Raw genomic sequence first — 19,651 nt, forward strand, 5'->3', positions numbered from 1 at the left:
TTTAAATGGTGAGTTCAGAGGGCTGCATTCCGCTTTCCATTTCTTCAGTCTCAGAAGAGGGAAGGCTACAAAGCACAGAGAAGTTCTGACGCAGGTTAGAAGCATGGGTGAAATTCCAACTCATCTCATTTTGATCTGAATTCACACTGAGGTCTTCTTATGGTGGGAAATTCTAAAGTCATTCATCACCGATCTGGATGGAGCTGGGTGATTTAAACCCAGCACGTGTGTATCTGCTCAAAAGCTCACTGATTTTTTTTTAATTAATTGATTTTAATTGGAGGCTAATGACAGTATTGTGGGGGTTTCTGCCAACACATCAACATGAAATCGGCCACGGGTGTACATGAAAAAAAAAAAACTGTTTACTACTGTGTTTATTCATTTCCAGCTGTGTTGGGTCTTCGCCGCAGCTTGCAGGAGTCACAGAGTGTGGGCTGCCAATCGACTCCAGTATTCTTGCCTGGAGAATCCCATGGATGGAGGAGCCCGGTGGGCTACAGTCCACGGAGTTGCAGAGAGTTGGACAAGATGGAACCACTAAATAGAAAAAATACACGGCCTGCCTTCGACGCCCGGCTTCCCCAGACCACACTGCCAGGTGCTCCCTACTGCTATGGGCCGGTCACATGGTCTCCTTCACTCTGAAATCTCTTGCCTTCGGTTTTCTGACATAGACTCTGGAATACGTCCAGGCTCAGTCCAGACGCCACCGCCTTCTCAGCCACCTTCCCTCAACCTCCAGCTAGAAGCGCAAGGCTCCACTCCTTGCTCTGCCACTCCACGTTGAACCTGTGACCATCGACACAGGCATTCAAGTGCCTCTGACCACAGCCAGCTCTCTGAATGTCTTATCTTCCCTATGAAGCTCAAGCTCCAGGGGTGGGTGTGTGTGTGTGTGTGTCAAGAACTGGGTTCTCCTCCACCCTCCTCAGCCCCGAAACCAATGCCCCATAAGGAGCACCCTGCAGAAGCAAATGGTGTGGAACTGTTCACCGAAGAAACCACCTAGCCCACTGCGTTATCCTCTCAGGAATACGCCTGGAAAAGTAGGAGCAGCCCACTTCTTTATTCTTCTCTCAGGAAGAAGTAGGAGGAAGACATGGCAACAGGGGTAAAAATCTCCGCTTGAGAGTCTCAGAGAGGAATCATCGCAGGCGTTCACTGCCACCTCCTCTGGGATCTATTCAAGGAACTCCTGTCTCCCTCCGCCATCAAGGTCTTGGGACTCAAACATTCCTTTATTTCCTGTTTAAACAGAGCAAGGCTAAGCACCAAAAAAAATCTACAAACAATGAATGCTGGAGAGGGTGTGGAGAAAAAGGGAACCCCACTGCACTGTTGGTGGGAACAGAGTTTACTCAAACTCATGTCCATCGAGTCGGTGATGCCATCCACCCATCTCATCCTCTGTCGTCCCCTTCTCCTCCTGCCCTCAATCTTTCCCAGCATCAGGGTCTTTCCCAGTGAGTCAGTTTTTCGCATCAGGTGGCCAAAGAATTGGAGTTTCAGCTTCAGCATCAGGCCTTCCAATGAGTATTCAGGACTGACTTCCTTTAGGATGGACTGTGCCTTATATATATATATATTAAAAAAAAATATATATATATATGTTGTATTATATATATGTGTATGTGTGTGTGTTTGTGTGTGTGTTGTAACACACACACACACTTAGGGCTGATTCTTGTTGTTCTATTGCAGAAACCAACACGACACTGCAAGGCGATGATCCCCCAATTAAAAATACATTCTTTTTTTTTAAAGGGACAGAAGATGGCTTGTTAGGTTCCTAACCTCACAGAGCACCTCCAGAGACTGCAAACCTGCCCTTCTCCTTGGCCCTCCACGGAGAATCCTCTAGGGTAAATGCAGCTCCGGTAACTGGCCCAGCGCTGAAGTACCCTGAACTCAGCCGGGGGACCCCCGCCCCCACAGCCGCATGCTCTGAGGCCTCGGTCATGAATGTCATCTGACTGCCATGGGCCTCCACACCACATGACTGAGCATCAGGGAGCTGTCAACTCAAATTCCTTCCCTTAAGTATCTCCTTCATTCTGATGGGCAATGAACTCGCCATTTGCACGTGAAGAAATGGTCCATCTGGTCTGCATTAGGGTCGGCTGGCTGCCCTGATTGGGAGGAACTGCACCCTCTGGGCTGTTAATTGTGTGCAGATGGGGCCCGGCCCCCACCGTTGCCGCTTCCAGGGGTCTGGTTCTTGCGAGCTCCCCCAGCCTCCTGAAGACATCCCCGGAGCGGAGGACAGAGATCTGTCCTCAGAGTGGTTTTCATTATGTAAATGACTACCATCTTTCTTTATTGGTTTCAAACAACTTCGTCATCTGAAATGTAAACGATTCCTTTAAAACTGTCAGAACGCTACGGTGTAGCATCCCGCAATATATGGGGTGTTTCTTGAAAGCGTAGCAAGTCTTTTGCTGAAATCTAAGGCACGGAAACCCAACACTTCAAAAAAAAAATGTTCAAAACAGAGTGATGGAAAAATCGACGAAGGCTGGCAATCGGCAGTTGCAAATCACCCAAGGTGAGTGTTCATAAAAGGACTTGTCACAAGTCCCAGGTGTGCAAACGCACCAAGATACAGAGTTCCAGTGAGTCATTAATTAGTCACTGCATAATGTCTCTCACTTAGCAGCAGCAGCAGCAGCAGCAGCAACGTCTCTCATAAAGACAGCTATACTCAAGGCATCTGGGTTCCTATCACATGAGGGCATGTGGTCACTGTATTCAAAATGCGAGTGATTACTTTGTGAAAAGTGGTCCACCTCGAAAATCCTGAAGTTTACAAATTTCAAATACTGACAGGTTCATGGAAATATTAAAGCAGTGGCGTCATCAGCCCTTTTTGAAAAGAAACAAACTGATAACGCGATTGATTCCAGGTTAGCACCCGCTAAAGATGAGCCCTGGGTCACAGCCACCTGTAAAACTGAAGGCCACGGCTACCTAGCATTTTTCTGTCTGGAAAACAAGTTCAGCGTTTCTCTTTCCCTGCCCAAACTAACCGCCGCAGCTGGGCGTCAGGAACGTGAAAAGTGAAAGTTAAGGTCACTCAGTAGTGTCCGACTGCGACCCTGTGGTCTATACGGTCCGTGCAATTCTCCAGGCCAGAATACTGCAGTGGGTAGCCTTTCCCTTCTCCAGGGGATCTTCCCGACCCAGGGATGGAACCCAGGTCTTCGCATTGCAGGCAGATTTCTTTACCAGCTGAGCCATAGGGGAAGTCCAAGAATACTGGAGTGGGTAACCTATCTCTTCTCCAAGGGGATCTTCCAGGCCCAGGAATTGAACCAGGGTCTTCTTCATTGCAGGCAGATTCTTTACCAACTGAGCTATCAGGGGAGCCATGGGCATCAAGAGAGGCAGTAAATTAAGAAAGCAAGACCTTTAGACAGAGGACAGTTCAACAAAGCTGTTAAGTAAACCAGAACTAAACTAGGGTGGAATCAAAAGAGAACCCCAACAAATGAGAGCTTGTGAGTCACTCGCAGAAGGTCAGCTTGTGAACATCCCACAGCCTCACAAAGGCGCATGTTTCAGAAACAGCACTCAAGGGCCTGGTTCACCCAGCGTAACACTGTCAAGTCTTCGAGACTTGTAACAGCCTTACTTGAAGGGTGAAGGAAAACCTCACTGCTGTTTTTTCCTTCGTGTCAAACCCCAATACCAGCCTGCAGAGGTAACATGAGGCGTCAGCCAAGGACAGTTCTCAGAGCACTACCCCAAGTTACATGCTCCAGGGTAACGGGTCACTCTGTGGACCATCTTTTCAAAACATACCGTGTTTCTAAAAAGTCAAGTTTCCGGCGTACGAAGCCTCTGAAGTTATGAGGTCAGCCCGCATCTCCTACACACATGGACTGCACAGAAAGGATATATGTGTTTCCATGAATTTTTATAATTTTTCCTTAGCCCCATAAGAGAGAAAGAGGAAAAAAATTAGGGCAGTGGTTGGCCCATATCAGTTAATGGCAAAAGTTTCAAAAGTGAGTGGTCCACTTAAACAGCAGTGTGCACGCGTGACCACCTCGATGAGTTCACTGCTGGGCCGGGCAGAGGCTGTGTGCTTCGGTTCTGAATGTCAGTGCCGAATAAGGGTCATCATCATCAATGTCAGGCAATCCTCATAACTCCTAGTTCAGTTCAGTTCCTTTCAGTCGCTCAGTCGTGTCCGACTCTTTGCGACCCCATGAACTGCAGCACGCCAGGCCTCCCTGTCCATCACCAACCCCCGGAGTTCCTAACCGATGGTCAATATTCACCGAGCGAACAGGGATCCATACTTGTAGACTGAGCTGACCCTTTAGAACTCAAACTGGGGAAGACATTAAGAAAATGCTTTGTGGGCTTTGCCTGGAGGCTCAGTGGTGAAGAATCTGCCCGGCAGTCTAGGAGGCACAGATTCGATCCCTGGTCCCGGAAGATTCCCACGTGCCAGGCAGCAATTGAGCCCATGCACCACAGCAAGAGTGACCACTGCAATTAAGAGAGTAGCCCTCACTGCGGCAACTAGAGAAAGCCTGGCAAAGTGACAAAGACCCAGTACAGTCAAAAAATAAAGTTATAAACAAAGAAAAATGCTCTTTGGGATTCCCTATGAGATTGACACTTCAGTAAGTTAACAATGAACAAACAAAAATTGAAGAACTTACACGTCTGTTCAGGAGTATCTGATTCTTCACGTGTGTGTGTGTGTGTGTGTGTGGTAGTTGCTCAGTTGTGTCTGACTCTTTGTGACCCCATGGACTGTAGCCCGCCAGGCTCCTCTGTCCATGGGATTCTCCAGGCAAGGATACTGGAGTTAGTTTCCATGCCCTTCTCCAGGGGATCTTCCCAACTCAGGGATTGAACCTGGGTCTCCTGCATTGCAGGTAGATTCTTCACTGTCTACGCCATCAGGGAAGCCCTTCATAAGGTATATACTTCATGTCTCATTTAAATACTGAAAGTAGAAATTGTTAGTCGTTCAGTCATGTCCGACTCTGCGACCCCATGGACTGTAGCCCTCCAGGCTCCTCTGTCCATGGGATTGTCCTGGCAAGAATACTGGAGTGGGCAGCCATTTGTACAACTCCAGAAATTAGCTAAAAATTACCTTCAGAGGAAACAAGCTCCATGTTCTTTTTAGCCTAAAACGACTGCTTAATTAGTGATGGTATTAGATTTAACCTAAGTGATCCAGATATATCTTTTAAACGACCTATAATATAATAATACAGGGGTGCCCAAAGACAGCTTGAGGTTGAGGGCCCTCTTACAGTAGCTGGATAGTCACAATAGAGATGACTGGACAGCTGGCACGTGGGATTAGACCCAGGGGCGTGTCTGATGTCAACCACCAGATCACCCCAGACAGGCCTGCAACCTCAGCCTCGGCGCTGCTGGACTAACAGTGGGACTGGTCCAGCTCAACCTGCGATGGAGCGTGTTCTTCCTGAGGAAAAAGTCTGCACTTTAGGACCACTGTTCTGTGGTCTCTATGTCCCACATATTTGTGCTAATATACAGTACTTGGGCTTTCCTGATAGCTCAGTTGGTAAAGAATCTGCCTGCAATGCAGGAGACCCTGGTTCAATTCCTGGGTCGGGAAGATCCACTGGAGAACAGATAGGCTACCCACTCTAGTATTCTTGGGCTTCCCTGGTGGCTCAGCTGGTAAGGAATCCGCCTGCAATGCGGGAGACCTGGGTTCCATCCCTGGTTTGGGAAGATCCCCTGGAGAAGGGAATGGCTACCCACTGCAGTATTCTGGCCTGGAGAATTCCATGGACTGTATAGTCCATGGGGGTCGCCAAGAGTCAGACACGACTGAGCGACTTTCACTTTCATACAATACTTGTCTTTTTCTGACCTACTTCACTCTGTATAACAAGAGTTATACATCACTACACATCACTACATCACTACAAATGAAACGATTTTGTTCCTCTTTATGTCTGAGCAATATTTCATTGTATATAGGCGTCACGGGCTTCCCAGGTGGCTCACTGGTACAGAATCTGCCCATCCATGCAGGAGACATGGATTTGATCCCTGGGTTGGGAAGATCCCCTGGAGAAGGGCATGGCAACCCACTCCAGTATTCTTGCCTGGAGAATCCCATGGATGGAGGAGCCTGGCGGGCAGCAGTCACAAAAGAGCTGGACACGATTTAGTGAGTAAAACAATAACGGCAACATACATGGGCCACGTCTTTATCCCTTCATCTACTGACGGACATTCAGGTCGCTTCCATGCCCCGGTTATTGTAAACAGTGCTGCATTGAGCACTGGGGTACATGTGCCATTTCAAATTATGCTTTTCTCAAGGTATAAGCCCAGTGGTGGGACTGCTGGATCATATCAATGCATGTGTGCAGAGTCTAGAAAAAATGGTACACAGGAACCTGTGTGCAGAGCAGGAAGAGAGACTCGGACATAGAGAAAGAATTTGTGGACGTCACGTGGGAAGGGGAGCGTGGGGTGACCAGAGAGAGTACCACTGACATATACACACGACATATACACTGACATATATACATGACCGTGTGTAACACAGATAGTTAGTGGGAAGCTGGTGTACAGCGCAGGGAACTCAGCTCGGTGCTCTGTGATGACCTGGAGGGGTGGGAAGTTTAAGAAGGAGGAGATATGTGTACAGGTATATGCTTCAGAGAGAAGGGAAAATCTCTCTATGTGTACTTAGATTCCACCCCCCCCCAAATAATCCTCTATCATCCTTATGCTCATTATGCCCAAATCACTGCCAAGTCAACAGAGCCTGTTTATGGTCTTGATGGTTAGCTCTCTGAATGCCCTCTCTCCACAAACATCCAAGTCCAGAGTTACTGGTAGCAGAGAGGTGACTTCAGCCCTGGAAAAAAACGCATCGTGTGAAGGTTAAAGTGCAAGCGTCTTGGGACTTCCCTGGTGGTTCCATTGGTGGAGAATCCGGTTTGCAGTCAGCCCAGGGGGTTGCAGGTTCAGTCCCTGGTCGGGGAACTAAGATCCCGCATCCAGTGGATGAACTAAGAAGCCCGTATGTTCTACAAGTACTGGGCCTGGGCGCCTCAACGAGAGAGACCCGGGTCCCACAAACTATACAGAGCCCCCGCAAACTCTGGAGACCACACGCCACAGCAAGGGAGAACCCACATACTGCGATAAAGAGCCTGCGTGCTGCAACTAAAGATCCTGCATGCCGCTAACTAAGACGGGACACACCCGTAAATAAGTAAATATTAAAAAAATAAATTGTGGGTATCTTTTAATTGTTAACTATTTATGCTGGCCCTCTCTGGAATATTCCCCTTATTCTCGGTGAACCAGGCATACTTGAAATTCACAGCGACTCTTCACTGCTTTCACACAAAAAGCGTAATTTATAGCGCCTTTTTTAACCACCTTACTTTTAACACAAAAAGGTTTTGCAAATGGGTTTTCAACAATCCTCCTAATAGCATCGTAATTTTATGGTAAATGCAAATAGTTAAAATAGCAAATGATCTCTAATAACAGAAAAGGTTTCCTAAGAGTAGACTGTTAAAAACTTAAGTGGTGTGAGATTTTGGCAGAAGTCATTCTTTGTGGTTTATAATAAAAAGCGTGGAAATAATAAAACTCAGATCCATTAAAGAAATGTCAGCCTGTTAAGAAAGAGAAAACAGCAATTATTTTGAATTTGAGACAGTAACTGTGCCAGGTTTCCAAGGACCTTAGGGTGAGAAAAATGGAAAATGAGATGGATTATACAGACTTCAGATAAGAATGTTTCCAACAGGAAGCTGGAGGAATGCGGTGCAGCTATGTGGCTTCTGGGACACCTGAGTTGTTATAAGTGTTACAGTGGACTTCTGAAAATGTAAGTGAGGACTTGGGGAAACGCTCAGCAAGCGCTGAATTCAAAACCAGCCATGCAACAGTATCAGCTTGATGTGTGACAGTCAAAGTGAGAAAGCAAGAGCGATTTCTCTTTCTGCTTGTAATGCATAATGCCAAGTAATTCTGTTTTTCTCTTCAAATCACACTCCAAAAAGTAACCAAATGCTACGTCTCTCCGAGTATACTTTGATGGCATCCAAAACCTGTGCATAACACAATAGCATCTGTTTGGCATGAAAGAAGTTGGTCACGTTTGCACAAAGAGTCAACTAACACTTAGCATACAGGAGTCAAGTGCCCTAGAAACTGCCTGTGAAGGCAGAGTGTTACGTCAGCTAAATTGTTTGACAAGCCTCATCCCGGTCTTTTGGAAGAGGGCAATCTTAGCATCTAGGGTCTCAAGTGAAAGTGAAAGTCGCTCAGTCGTGTCCGACTCTTTGTGACCCCATGGACTATGCAGTCCTTGGAATTCTCTAGGCCAGAATACCGAAGTCGGTTGCCTTTCCCTTCTCCCAGGGATCTTCCCGACCCTGGGATCGAACCCAGGTCTCCAGCATTGCAGGCGGATTTTTTACCAGCTGAGCCACCAGGGAAGCCCAGGATCTCAAGATATTATTCAAAATACTGAAAGTCCCTGCAAACACCCTTCTTTTTTTTTTTTCCCTAACTTTAATTTTTAAATTTTGTATAGGCCAATTAACATTTTTATTTTGTATAGGCCAATTTATTTTGGGGTATAGGTCAATTAATTTTTGTCATCATTTCAGGTGGACAGTAAAGGGACTCAGCCATACATACACATGTATCCTTTCTCACCCAAACTCCCCTCCCATCCAGGCTGCCACATGACATTGAGCAGAGTTCCCTGTGCTGGACAGCAGGTCCTTGCTGGTTCTCCATGTTAAACACAGCAGTGTGTCCATGTCCATCCCAAACTCCCTAACTGTCCCTTACCCCATTCTTCCTCCCTAGCAACCATAAGTTCGTCGTCTAATTCTGTGAGTCTGTTTCTGTTTAGTAAGTTCATCTGTATCATTTTTAGATTCCACATATAAGGAATGTCATAGGGCATTTCTCCTTCTACGTCTGACTTACTTCCGTCAGTAGGACACTCTTCTAGCAAACACACCTCTGTTCTTGGATAACGCAAATAGAAAAACCACAATACTCACGCATGCATTATGGCTTTTTCAAGAGTGCCACCCCTAGCCTATTTTCCAAAGTTTTAAACACATTTACTCCTAGAAAACCAGTAGAGCCTCAGTGGTTTACTCACTTTTGAGAAAAACACACCATAAAGTCCCTGAATTGATGATGGCCTTCCTACATGGTCAATTTCGGCAGGATTCATACAACATAGCCATTTTTTTTAACACTTTATTTTATGTGGACCATTTTGAAAGTAATCATTGAATTTGTTACACCATTGCTTCTGCTTTCTGCTTTGGCTTTTTTCACCACGAGTTGAATGTTAGCTCCTAGCTGCTGCTGCTGCTGCTAAGTCGCTTTAGTCGTGTCCGACTCTGTGCGACCCCATCGACGGCAGCCCACCAGGCTTCCCATCCCTGGGATTCTCCAGGCAAGAACACTGGAGTGGGTTGCCGTCTCCTTCTCCAATGCATGAAAGTGAAAAGTGAAAGTGAAGTCGCTTAGTCGTGTCCGACTCCTAGCGACCCCATGGACTGCAGCCCACCAGGCTCCTCCGTCCATGGGATTTGCCAGGCAAGAGTACTGGAGTGGGGTGCCATTGCCTTGTCCAGTTAGCTCCTAGACCAGGGATCAAACCTACACGCACTCCATTGGAAGGTGAAGTCTTGAACTACTGGACAGCCAGGGAAGTCCTGATAATAACTTTAACTGGAGTATAATAATTTTTATCATATATATATTATATTTACATATTTTATTATATATATTTATATATAAAATGTTTTATTACATTTATTTTATTATATACTTCATTATTTTATTATATTTATAAATATTTATTATGTTTTATAATGTTTATTATATTTTAATATGTATTCATTCTATTAAAATATATTTTATTATATGTATTAAATATTAAAATATATTTATTATATGGACATTTTATAATGTAATGTATATTATTATATTTTAATATATAGTCATTCTATTAAAATATATTTTATTATATTAAATATATTTTATTATATTAAATATAATATACTTTATTATATTTATATTTTATGAGTCTTCTCCGACTCTTTGCAACCCCATGGCCTGCAGCCCGCCAGGCTCCTCTGTCCATGGGATTCTCCAGGCAATAGTCCTGAAGTGGATTGCCATTTCCTTCTCCAGGGGATCTTCCCAACCCAGGGCTCAAACCCGGGTCTCCCGCACTGTAGAGAGACGCTTTACAGTCTGAGCCACCAGGGAAGCCAGGGGTGAAGGAAGAGTATTATATTTTAATATATATTTATGACATTAAAATATACTTTATTATATTAAATATAATATATTGTATTATAATATATTTGCTTATATTTTACTATATTAAAATACAATATATTTGACTATAATATTTTTATTCTATTCTATTCTATTATTATTATACTCAATGGTTTTATATTGAGTTACGAGGCTGTCCACAGGAAACCAATATTGTAAATCAACCGTACTTCAGTAAATACATGGATAAGTGTTCTCATGAATGATTCACTGCACCACAACGTGAGTTCACAAATTTTCAGATGTTTGTGTGACGCAGGGTATTTTTTCCTGCAGCTCCGTGTTTCCTGGCCATCGTCACGTCTTTGATGGACACCCTCTCCCACGCGCACACACAAGCTGCTGTGAGGCTGCAGGCCCCTTCACCCCCACTCTGCCCTGCTCCTCACCTTTGTACAGAGTCTTGGGCACCTGGCAGGTATGCCCGCAGCCATTGGAACAGCACTTCTTAACCCCTGAGCACTCGTCGTCCGCGTCGCAGCTTTCCACGCAGGCGGCGGCGAACCCGCTGGCCTTCTCTGGGGAGGGGCAGTCTCCCTGCTTCACCGACAGGATGTACTTGAGGAACTCACAGCTGGTCACGCACTCGTAATTCTTCTTGGGGAACAGAGACTGCGAGAGAACAGAAATCCTTAAATTAAAGACTCATGGGGTCTGATGTCCACAACATCGGAGAGTCCGGTCAAAATTCTGAAGCAACTTCAATGTCCTTCAACAGAGGGATAGATAAAGTGGATGTGGTACATATATGCAATGGAATATTACACTGCCATTAAAAAGAATGAAGTCATGTCATCTGCACCAACATGGATGGACCTAGAGATTGTCATACTGGGTGAGGTGAGTCAGGCAGAGATGCAGAATCATTGTATGGCACCCATTATGTGAAGAATCTAAAAAGAAATGATACAAATGAACTTATGTACAAAACAGTAGATGCCGAGACTTAGACATGAACTTATGGTTGCTGGGTTGGGGGAAGGATGGGGAGAAGGGATAGTTAGGGAGTTTGGGGTGGACATGGACACACTGCTGTATTTCAAAGGAATAACCAACAAGGACCTGCTGGACAGCACAGGGAACTCTGCTCAATACTCTGTAATAACCTTATGGTCACCAGGGGGAAGGATGGGGGAAGGGATAGTCAGGGAGTCTGGGATGGACATGGACACATTGCTGTGTTTAACATGGAGAACCAGCAAGGACCTGCTGGACAGCACAGGGAACTCTGCTCAATCCTCTGTAATAACCTTATGGTTTACAGAGGGGAGGATGGGGGAAGGGATAGTTGGGGAGTTTGGGATGGACATGGACACACTGCTGTATTTAAAATGAATAAGTAACAAAGACTTACTGTACAGCACAGGGAACTCTGCTGTTATGTGTCAGCCTGGATGGGAGAGGCATTTGAAGTAGGATGGATACATGCGTATGTTTGACTGAGCCCCTTTGCTGTCCAACTTGAACCTATCACAACATTGTTAATCGACTATACCACAATAGAAAGAAAAAGATTAATAAAAAATAAAAAGAAACTATAGTTACTCCTTTTATAAAAGTGATGATCATCTCATAAAGTATCTTTTGTGTAAACTCCTATTTTCATATACAGAATATATTTTAGAATTTTAAAAGCTATCTCAAGTCCTTTCTGGAAAGAGTGGAATGTAAACAAATTTCATCATCAATACTGTCAAAACGGAAAAAGAGGAGGGATGTACGTATTTGTATCTGCATGTGGGTAGGGAAGGAAAAAAGAATCTTGCTCCATCAGATTTTTCCTTGAATTGTTTACAAAATAAATGTACTTGCTTTCTTTCCCTCTCAGTCATGTCTGACTCTTTGCAACCCCATGGACTGCAGCCCACCAGGCTCCTCTGTCCATGGAATTCTCCAGGTCAGAATACTGGAGTGGGTTGCCATTCCCTCCTCCAGGGGATCTTCCCAACCCAGGGATCGAACCCAGGTCTGCGGCCCTGCAGGCAGATTCTTCACTGTCTGAGCCACCAGGGAAGCCTCAAAGAAATGATATGCTGATTTTCTAAAGAAGTATGAGCCATGAACTGTAACTTTATATTAGACGCAAGAGATACACATCAATGACACACACACATCCACAGATTATGGTTAATACATTCTGAGTCCCGACCCTGTAAATTTAAAGTACAAATTTAATGTACATGCCATCAGTACTCTGACAAATACCAGGGGGAAATTTCACACTCTTTAATACAAAACGTGGAACACTGGAAGGACTGGGTGGAAAAAGTTCAGTCCCAAGGTTTGAATTCAAATTGTAGACGTCAATAAAATTGATGGTTAATAATTACATATAGAGTCGGACACGACTGTTAGCGACTGAACAGCGACAACAGTCATGTATAAAATTTGAAAATAATATATGATCTGACTGGATTAAAATCGCATGTCAACTCAAGAACTATCCAGGTAAGACAGAAAAAAGGCCACATTTCAATACTGAAGTAGTATAAATCTGTATCTAATTAAAAAAAAAAAAAAAACCTTGTAAAACATTTTATCAGTTCTTAAGGCTTTTCTCGCTTAGTTTCACAGCTCACTGTTCTCTTACTTTCGAGATCTGTTTTACTTCACTGGCTTTTGAAAAAGTTCTAAATTCCAGTCCAAATCTAAGGAATTGAGGAAGCGTGCTAAAGGATCGGGAACAATTGTAGAGTGTTGGCCAACTTTCCTCTTTCAGCAAAGTGTATAGATTACATGGGTTGAAAGAAAGCCCTAAAGTTACCCAAATCGCTGGCCCCTGCAGCACAGGCTGAGCTTTGCAAGCAGAAATGATTTTATTCAAGCTGGCAAGTGTTTACTGCTGGCTAAGTTAGCAATCACAGGGACTTAAGTGTGTATTACGGTGTAATCAAATCAACTGAGTGCAAACTTGTTCACATATGAAAACGAGGTGTAACTTGGAATCAGAAAACAAAGAAAGAGCTCTCTGTCCACATGACTCTAATCACCCACGTGCCAACCACCATGCCCTTGAACCGAGACAGAAAAACAGACATGCTGTCTCCTCCTGTGGCTAGTTTACTCGCCGAGCTAACAGGTCAAAGTTAAAAACAAACACAGTGATAGAGACAGATCTGGAATGTTTGTTCCCACTGAGAGCAAAAGCAGAATGACCATGAAGTGAAAGTGTTAGTCGCTCAATCCCGACCGACTCTTCGAGACTCCATGGACTGCAGCCCACCAGGCTCCTCTGTCCATTGGGATTCTCCAGGCAAGAACACTAGAGTGGGTTGTCATTTCCTTCCCCATGGACTCTAGCCCACCAGACTTTTCTGTCCACGGGGATTCTCCAGGCAAGAATCCTGGAGTGGGTTGCCATGCCCTCCTCAAGGGGATCTTCCTGACCCAGGGATCGAACCTGCATCTCTTACATCTTCTGCATCGGCAGGTGGGTTCTTTACCATCTGAGCCACTACGGAAGCCCTAATACAAGGGGATAACAGGACTATTTGCTAATTAGTGAGTTAAGTCTACAGTTACTATGTGAACTATTGTTCCATCAATTGCTTCAGAGTGTAGTCACTGTGAGAAACCCTTAACAACATTCCTTTTAAAAATATATATATATATCTATATATCTATATGAAAACAACGTTTTGAGTGTGTCATCTAAATTCAAGTTTATGGTCTTCTCAGTCTTTTTATTTAATTCTCTTTGATTCATCTGTGTATGTTAGCCGCTCAGTCATGTCTGACTCTTTAAAACCCCATGGACTGTAGGCAGCCAAGGCTCCTCTGTCCATGGGGTTCTCCAGGCAGGAATACAGGAGTGGGTTGTCATTCCCTTCTCCAAATGACTATAATTTGTACAATAATTTGGATCTTCCAGTGGATGTGAGGGTTGTTCCATACAATTAAATACATCTCCTTTTCGTGAGGGTTTCACAAACATGATTTTGCAGAAGGGTGATTATTTTGAGGTCCATGGAAAGAAGTTGGGAAAGTTCCTGTCTGCGCTGGAGTTTTCTAGATTGGTCCCTGAGCTTGTCATGTTGCAGATGAGATGATGAGAATTACAAGAGACTGTGCATACAGACAAACGGGCAATGCTGTGCAGAGTGGGTCACACCAGATACTCAACAGGACTGGACCCACGGATGTCTCTTTTGTTTCCCCACTGCTACAGAATTCCTGTGTAACATTTCCAGATTCTTCTGTTATTCTGACCAAAATGCTACAGAGGCCAGAGCAAGAGTAGCTTCCCCGGTGATATGACCACCCACAAGTCTCCAACGTGCCCCCCCTAGGAGGCCCGGCCCTGAGACCTCTAAGGAGGGAACTGGGCCCCCTTGGAACTTCTAAGAAACCATCTGTAGTCTTTGAACTTACATGAAGACCGTCTCACACATCCGTGGATTTAGTAACCTTTCAGAGGCGTTCTTACTTAACGGTTCCACTGTTTACATGCACTGAAGGCAAATTTTGACGTTCCCTGTCAATTATCTTGGATAATCCTCTTGGATTCGGTTGAAAAATATTATTGGTCTGAATGCAAAGGAGAGAACATTGGGCATCTGTGCAAGAGGTCTCTTCCCACGTCTTTCATCATCACTTAGTAAGAACTGACGAGTTCAGTGGAATAAGGACAAAAATGCTTACGGGTGATAGAAAATGATGTAGGAGTGAAGGAAAACGTCTGAGTCGTGTCCAACTCTTTGCGACCCAGTAGAGTGTAGCCAGGCTCCTCTGTCCATGGAATCCTCCAGGCAAGAATACTGCAGTGGGTTGCCATTCCCTTCTCCAGGGGATCTTCCCCACTCAGAGAGCGAACCCAGGTCTCCTGCATGGCAGCCGGATTCTTTACCATCTGAGCCAACAGGGAAGCCCAATACATTCAAAGAAAGGCTCAGAAAAGCAGTGCACTCAGGGGAAATGCAGTTGGATGCAGTGCATTAAGGGGAAAATACTTCTATTTTAATACTCTTTAGAATATTAATCGATTCTTATAAATCTGTCCTACATCCCCATCTCTTAGCTCAGAACTAAAGTTGTTTTCAGTACCCAACCTGCGCAACAAGCTAAGATCAACTTTCTTGTGGCCGATGGTAAAATGAAACCCTAACAACAGCAGCTGATGGTTCTTGGATGCTTTTCAAAAAGACACCGTTGTCTTCATTTCAGTGTAAAATGCAAGATGGTGGTCGTGGTGGTGTAGTCGCTAAGTCATGTCCGACTCTTTGAGACCCCATGGGCTATAGCCCGCCAGGCTCCTCTGCCCTTGGGATTACTCCAGGCAAGAATTCTGGAGTGGGTTGCCATTACCGTACATTAAAATAATTAGTGTGGAAATCATGGGACGATGAACACAAACACATCGAATTCAGTACAATAAGCAAATGGGCAAGAAATCACCTAAATAGGAGGTCTCAGTTTCTCCCTGATTCCCTTGTAGCTCAAATGGTAAAGACTGCTGGCGATGCAGGAGACCAGGGTTCGATCCATGGGTCGGGAAGTTCCTCTGGAGAAGGAAATGGGAACCCACTCCAGTATTCTGGCCTAGAGAATCCCATGGATGGAGGAGCCAGGCAGGCTACATTCTGTGGGGTCGCAAAGAGCTGGACACGACAGAGCGACTAACACACATACACACACAGTTTCTCCCTAGAAAACTCTGCATTTGGTATTTGGCCAAGTTCACCAGAATTGCACATTTGCCAGATCTTAAGTACACAGCTTTTGCAGAGAGCAAGGGGCCAAAGGGTTCTCTCCTCGCTCCAGCCAACACACACACACACACACACACACACAGATGTGGCTTCAGCGTGGGCCCCCTGAAATGAGTTCTCCACCGTCACCACCACCATCTCCCCATGTCCTCACCAATGATGAGCTGATGGACCTTCCACGGCGGGTCAACCTCTGACAACTGCTGAGGGTCTCCCAGACCCTCATCCCTACTTATACGCCGCCCCAGGCCCCACAAGCAGGATTATTTTCACTTGGCAGATGAGACCCTCAGGTAGGCTGCAATTTACCCCAAATTGCACACAAGGAAGTGTCCGGGGGGGCCAAGCTTTATCTCAGGGGTGCTCCGTATCTCAGGGTGAAATTAAAAGATGACTAAGGCAGGGGCCCTAAACGTGCTTCTCTGCTAGGATTATCTGGGGGTTTCCAACACTCCGGAAATACCAAGGACAAGAGCAGAGAGGGAAAATGCACATATGTACGCACACATAAATATGCATGTGTCTATATACACACACACATACACAGATGCATGTACCTCATACATGGGGCTTTCCAGGCGGCATTAATGGTAAAGAATCCACCTTCCAACGCAGGAGCCCTGGGTTACATCCCTGGATGGGAAGACCTCCTAGAGAGAGAAATGGCTACCCACTCCAGTATTCTTGCCTGGGAAATCCCATGGACGGAGGAGCCTGGCGGGCTACAGTCCATGGGGTCGCAAAAGAGTTGGATAACGACCGAACACAGGCACACACACATAAATCATACATATGTAAACCAAAACAGCAGTTATAGTCCAGGAATACTGACAAGAATCAGCAACACTGAGATACAGCTTGCAATACTGAAGGTCAACAATAGAAATATAATTTTTCAGGCATGCAGACAGAAAAGGCAAGTTGATTACGATGGGGAAAATAACCTTTCTCTTGGGTTAATTTCTCTCTATCAGATTTAATGTGTGAAGCCAGTAGAAAAATATATAATACTAAATATATATATAATATGTATAATAGTATATAATACTAAAGAATATAAAATAATACTATATGTGCTGCTGCTGCTGCTTAGTCACTTCAGTTGTGTCTGACTCTGTTTGACCCCATAGAAGGCAGCCCACCAGGCTCCCCCATCCCTGGGATTCTCCAGGCAAGAACACTGGAGTGGGTTGTCAGTTCCTTCTCCAATGCATGAAAATTGAAACGTGAAAGTGAAGTCGCTCAGTCATGTCCGACTCTTAGCGACGCCATGGACTGCAGCCCACCAGGCTCCTCTGTCCATGGGATTTTCCAGGCAAGAGTACTGGAGTCGGGTGCCATTGCCTTCTCCGACTATATATACTATATAATATCAAATATATATAAATACTAAAGAATATTAAAAATAAATGAGCTCAACTGTTATTTAAATATACATGTGACAGAAATATTCTCAAAGACATAAAGACTCGGAGGATATAACACTCATGAGTCTTTTTTGCCAAACTATGCAATGGTAAAATTCAGCTGTTCCACAATTAACAGAAATAAAGAGTAGACTGGCTAGCACAGCACCCCTCCAAAAAAAGCATATACATACATGTGTATATGTAGGGCTTCCCAGGTGGTTCTAATGGCAAATACCCGCCGGCCAATGTAGGAGACTGAAGAGACACAGGTTCAATCTCTGGGTTGGGAAGATCCCCTGGAGGAGGGCCTGGCAACCCACTCCAGTATTCTTACCTGGAGAATTCCATGGACAGAGGAGCCTGGTGGGCTACAGTCCACCGGGTCTCAAAGAATCAGACACGACTGAAGTGACTTAGTATGCACATATATATTATGTGAGAAAACAAGTTTGTGCAAATCAATTTGGACTTCAGGTATAACAGAAGGCAGAATCTGTCATGAATAATCTCAAAGAAAATGGTGTCTTTTAAAAGACACCCAGACAGGATCAAATTTAGAAAGCCAGAAATACAAAAATTAGCATAAAAGAATTACTAATCATTTTCTTATCCGCGTATATGGGAAACTAAAATGGAAACATTGAAGGCAGGAGGAGAACGGGACGACAGAGGATGAGATGGCTGGATGGCATCACCGACTCGACGGACATGAGTTTGAGCAAGCTCCGGGAGTTGGTGATGGACAGGGAGGCCTGGTGTGCTGCGGTCCATGGGGTCGCAAAGAGTTCGGACATGACTGAGCGACTGAACTGAACTGAAAATGGAAAAAAGTATGAATGACAGTTTAAAAAAAAAGAGAGAGAACATGATATAATAAAAACTATAAATAAAAAAGTATGTCTTTAAAACTTTGGTGGCTTAGAAGGAATGGGGCAAGAAACCTTGAACTTAATTTTAGGACCCCTGTACTCAGGGCTGTGATGGATGGACTGCAGTAGGAAGATCCAGAGCAAAACAGGCAGAAGGGAAGGGCCCATAGGGAGAAGTCCAGAGGAAACGAGGTGGAGGGTCTCCCATTGAAGCCACACAGGACGCACTCAGTCCGTCCAGCCACGAGTTCTGACAGCACGTGTGGAATGCCGTCATCCAGAGAAGTTCTGGGGGCAGACCTGAGTTCTTCTGGGAGGCTGGTCACTGAGGTTCCTTCTGCCCAGCATGGACCAGAATCCAGACTCCCAGAAGGGAACAGGGGCCAACAGTTTAGGAACGGCGAGCCCCTCTTATCAGTGAGGGGTGGGTGGGAAGGACCCCCTCCAATTCTTAAGTTTCCAGAAGCCTGCCAAGGGTCAATCTTTTAAGCAGGAATTTCTAAAGACAGTTTTGCTATGGTTAACGCCTCTGTGCAGGTAATCATGGCTATTTCCAGATGGTAGTTGTTGTTGAGTTGCCCAGTTGTGTCTGACTCTTTGCAACCCCACTGACTGCAGGATGCCAGACTTCCCTGTTCATCACCAACTCCTGGAGTTTGCTCAAACTCATGTCCATTGTGTCAGTGATGCCATCCAACCATCTCATCCCCTGTCGTCCCCTTCTTCTCCTGCCCTCAATCGTTCCCAGCATCAGGGTCTTTTCAAATGAGTTGGTTCTTCCCATCAGGTGGCCAAAGTATTGAAGTTTCAGCTTCAGCTCATTCCCTCCAGTGACTATTCAGGGTTGATTTCCTTTAGGATGGACTGGTTGGATCTCCTTGCTGTCCAAGGGACTCTCAAGAGTCTTCTCCAAAACCACAGTTCAAAAGAATCAACTCTTAGGCACTCAGTTTTCTTTAGAGTCCAACTCTCACAACCATCCATGACTACTGGAAAAACCACAGCTTTGACTAGAATGGACCTTGCCAGCAAAGTAATACATTGTCTAGGTTTGAGAATTTGGAATGAAGGTTAAGTTTCAGTCTGTCGTGCAGTTTGTTTTACTAGTGTTTCAATGCTCATATACAATTTCTATAAAAAATAAATACATTAACCTGTTGAGGCGAAACAACCCAAACTGCCAGCTGCATCTTTCAAAGAAGGCATCTAATGACTAAGTATTCGTGAAATCGGAAAACGCATTCTCAATTCAAACATTTCTAACCTGGGCTTGGAAATGCAATTATGAGTTGCTTGGAAACTCAGTTAT

At 44.8% G+C, this 19,651-nt stretch overlaps 1 protein-coding gene and 1 long non-coding RNA gene across 2 annotated transcripts in view; both read right to left on the reverse strand.

Moving 5' to 3' along the window:
- Positions 1-19,651, reverse strand: part of ANOS1 (anosmin 1) — a 202,194-nt gene that overhangs the window by 54,672 nt on the left and 127,871 nt on the right. The window contains exon 4 of the mRNA XM_025277307.3: positions 10,746-10,968. Within this exon, the coding sequence (XP_025133092.3) occupies positions 10,746-10,968 (223 nt within the window). The remainder of the gene's footprint in view (positions 1-10,745; positions 10,969-19,651) is intronic.
- Positions 866-3,127, reverse strand: LOC123331716. Its single transcript, XR_006548448.2, has 2 exons — positions 1,798-3,127; positions 866-1,248 (listed from the first exon to the last, which is right to left on the reverse strand). It is a non-coding gene; the product is annotated as an uncharacterized LOC123331716 (long non-coding RNA).

This window comes from Bubalus bubalis, chromosome X, assembly GCF_019923935.1.
Source record: "Bubalus bubalis isolate 160015118507 breed Murrah chromosome X, NDDB_SH_1, whole genome shotgun sequence".
Classification (NCBI taxonomy): domain Eukaryota; kingdom Metazoa; phylum Chordata; class Mammalia; order Artiodactyla; family Bovidae; genus Bubalus; species Bubalus bubalis.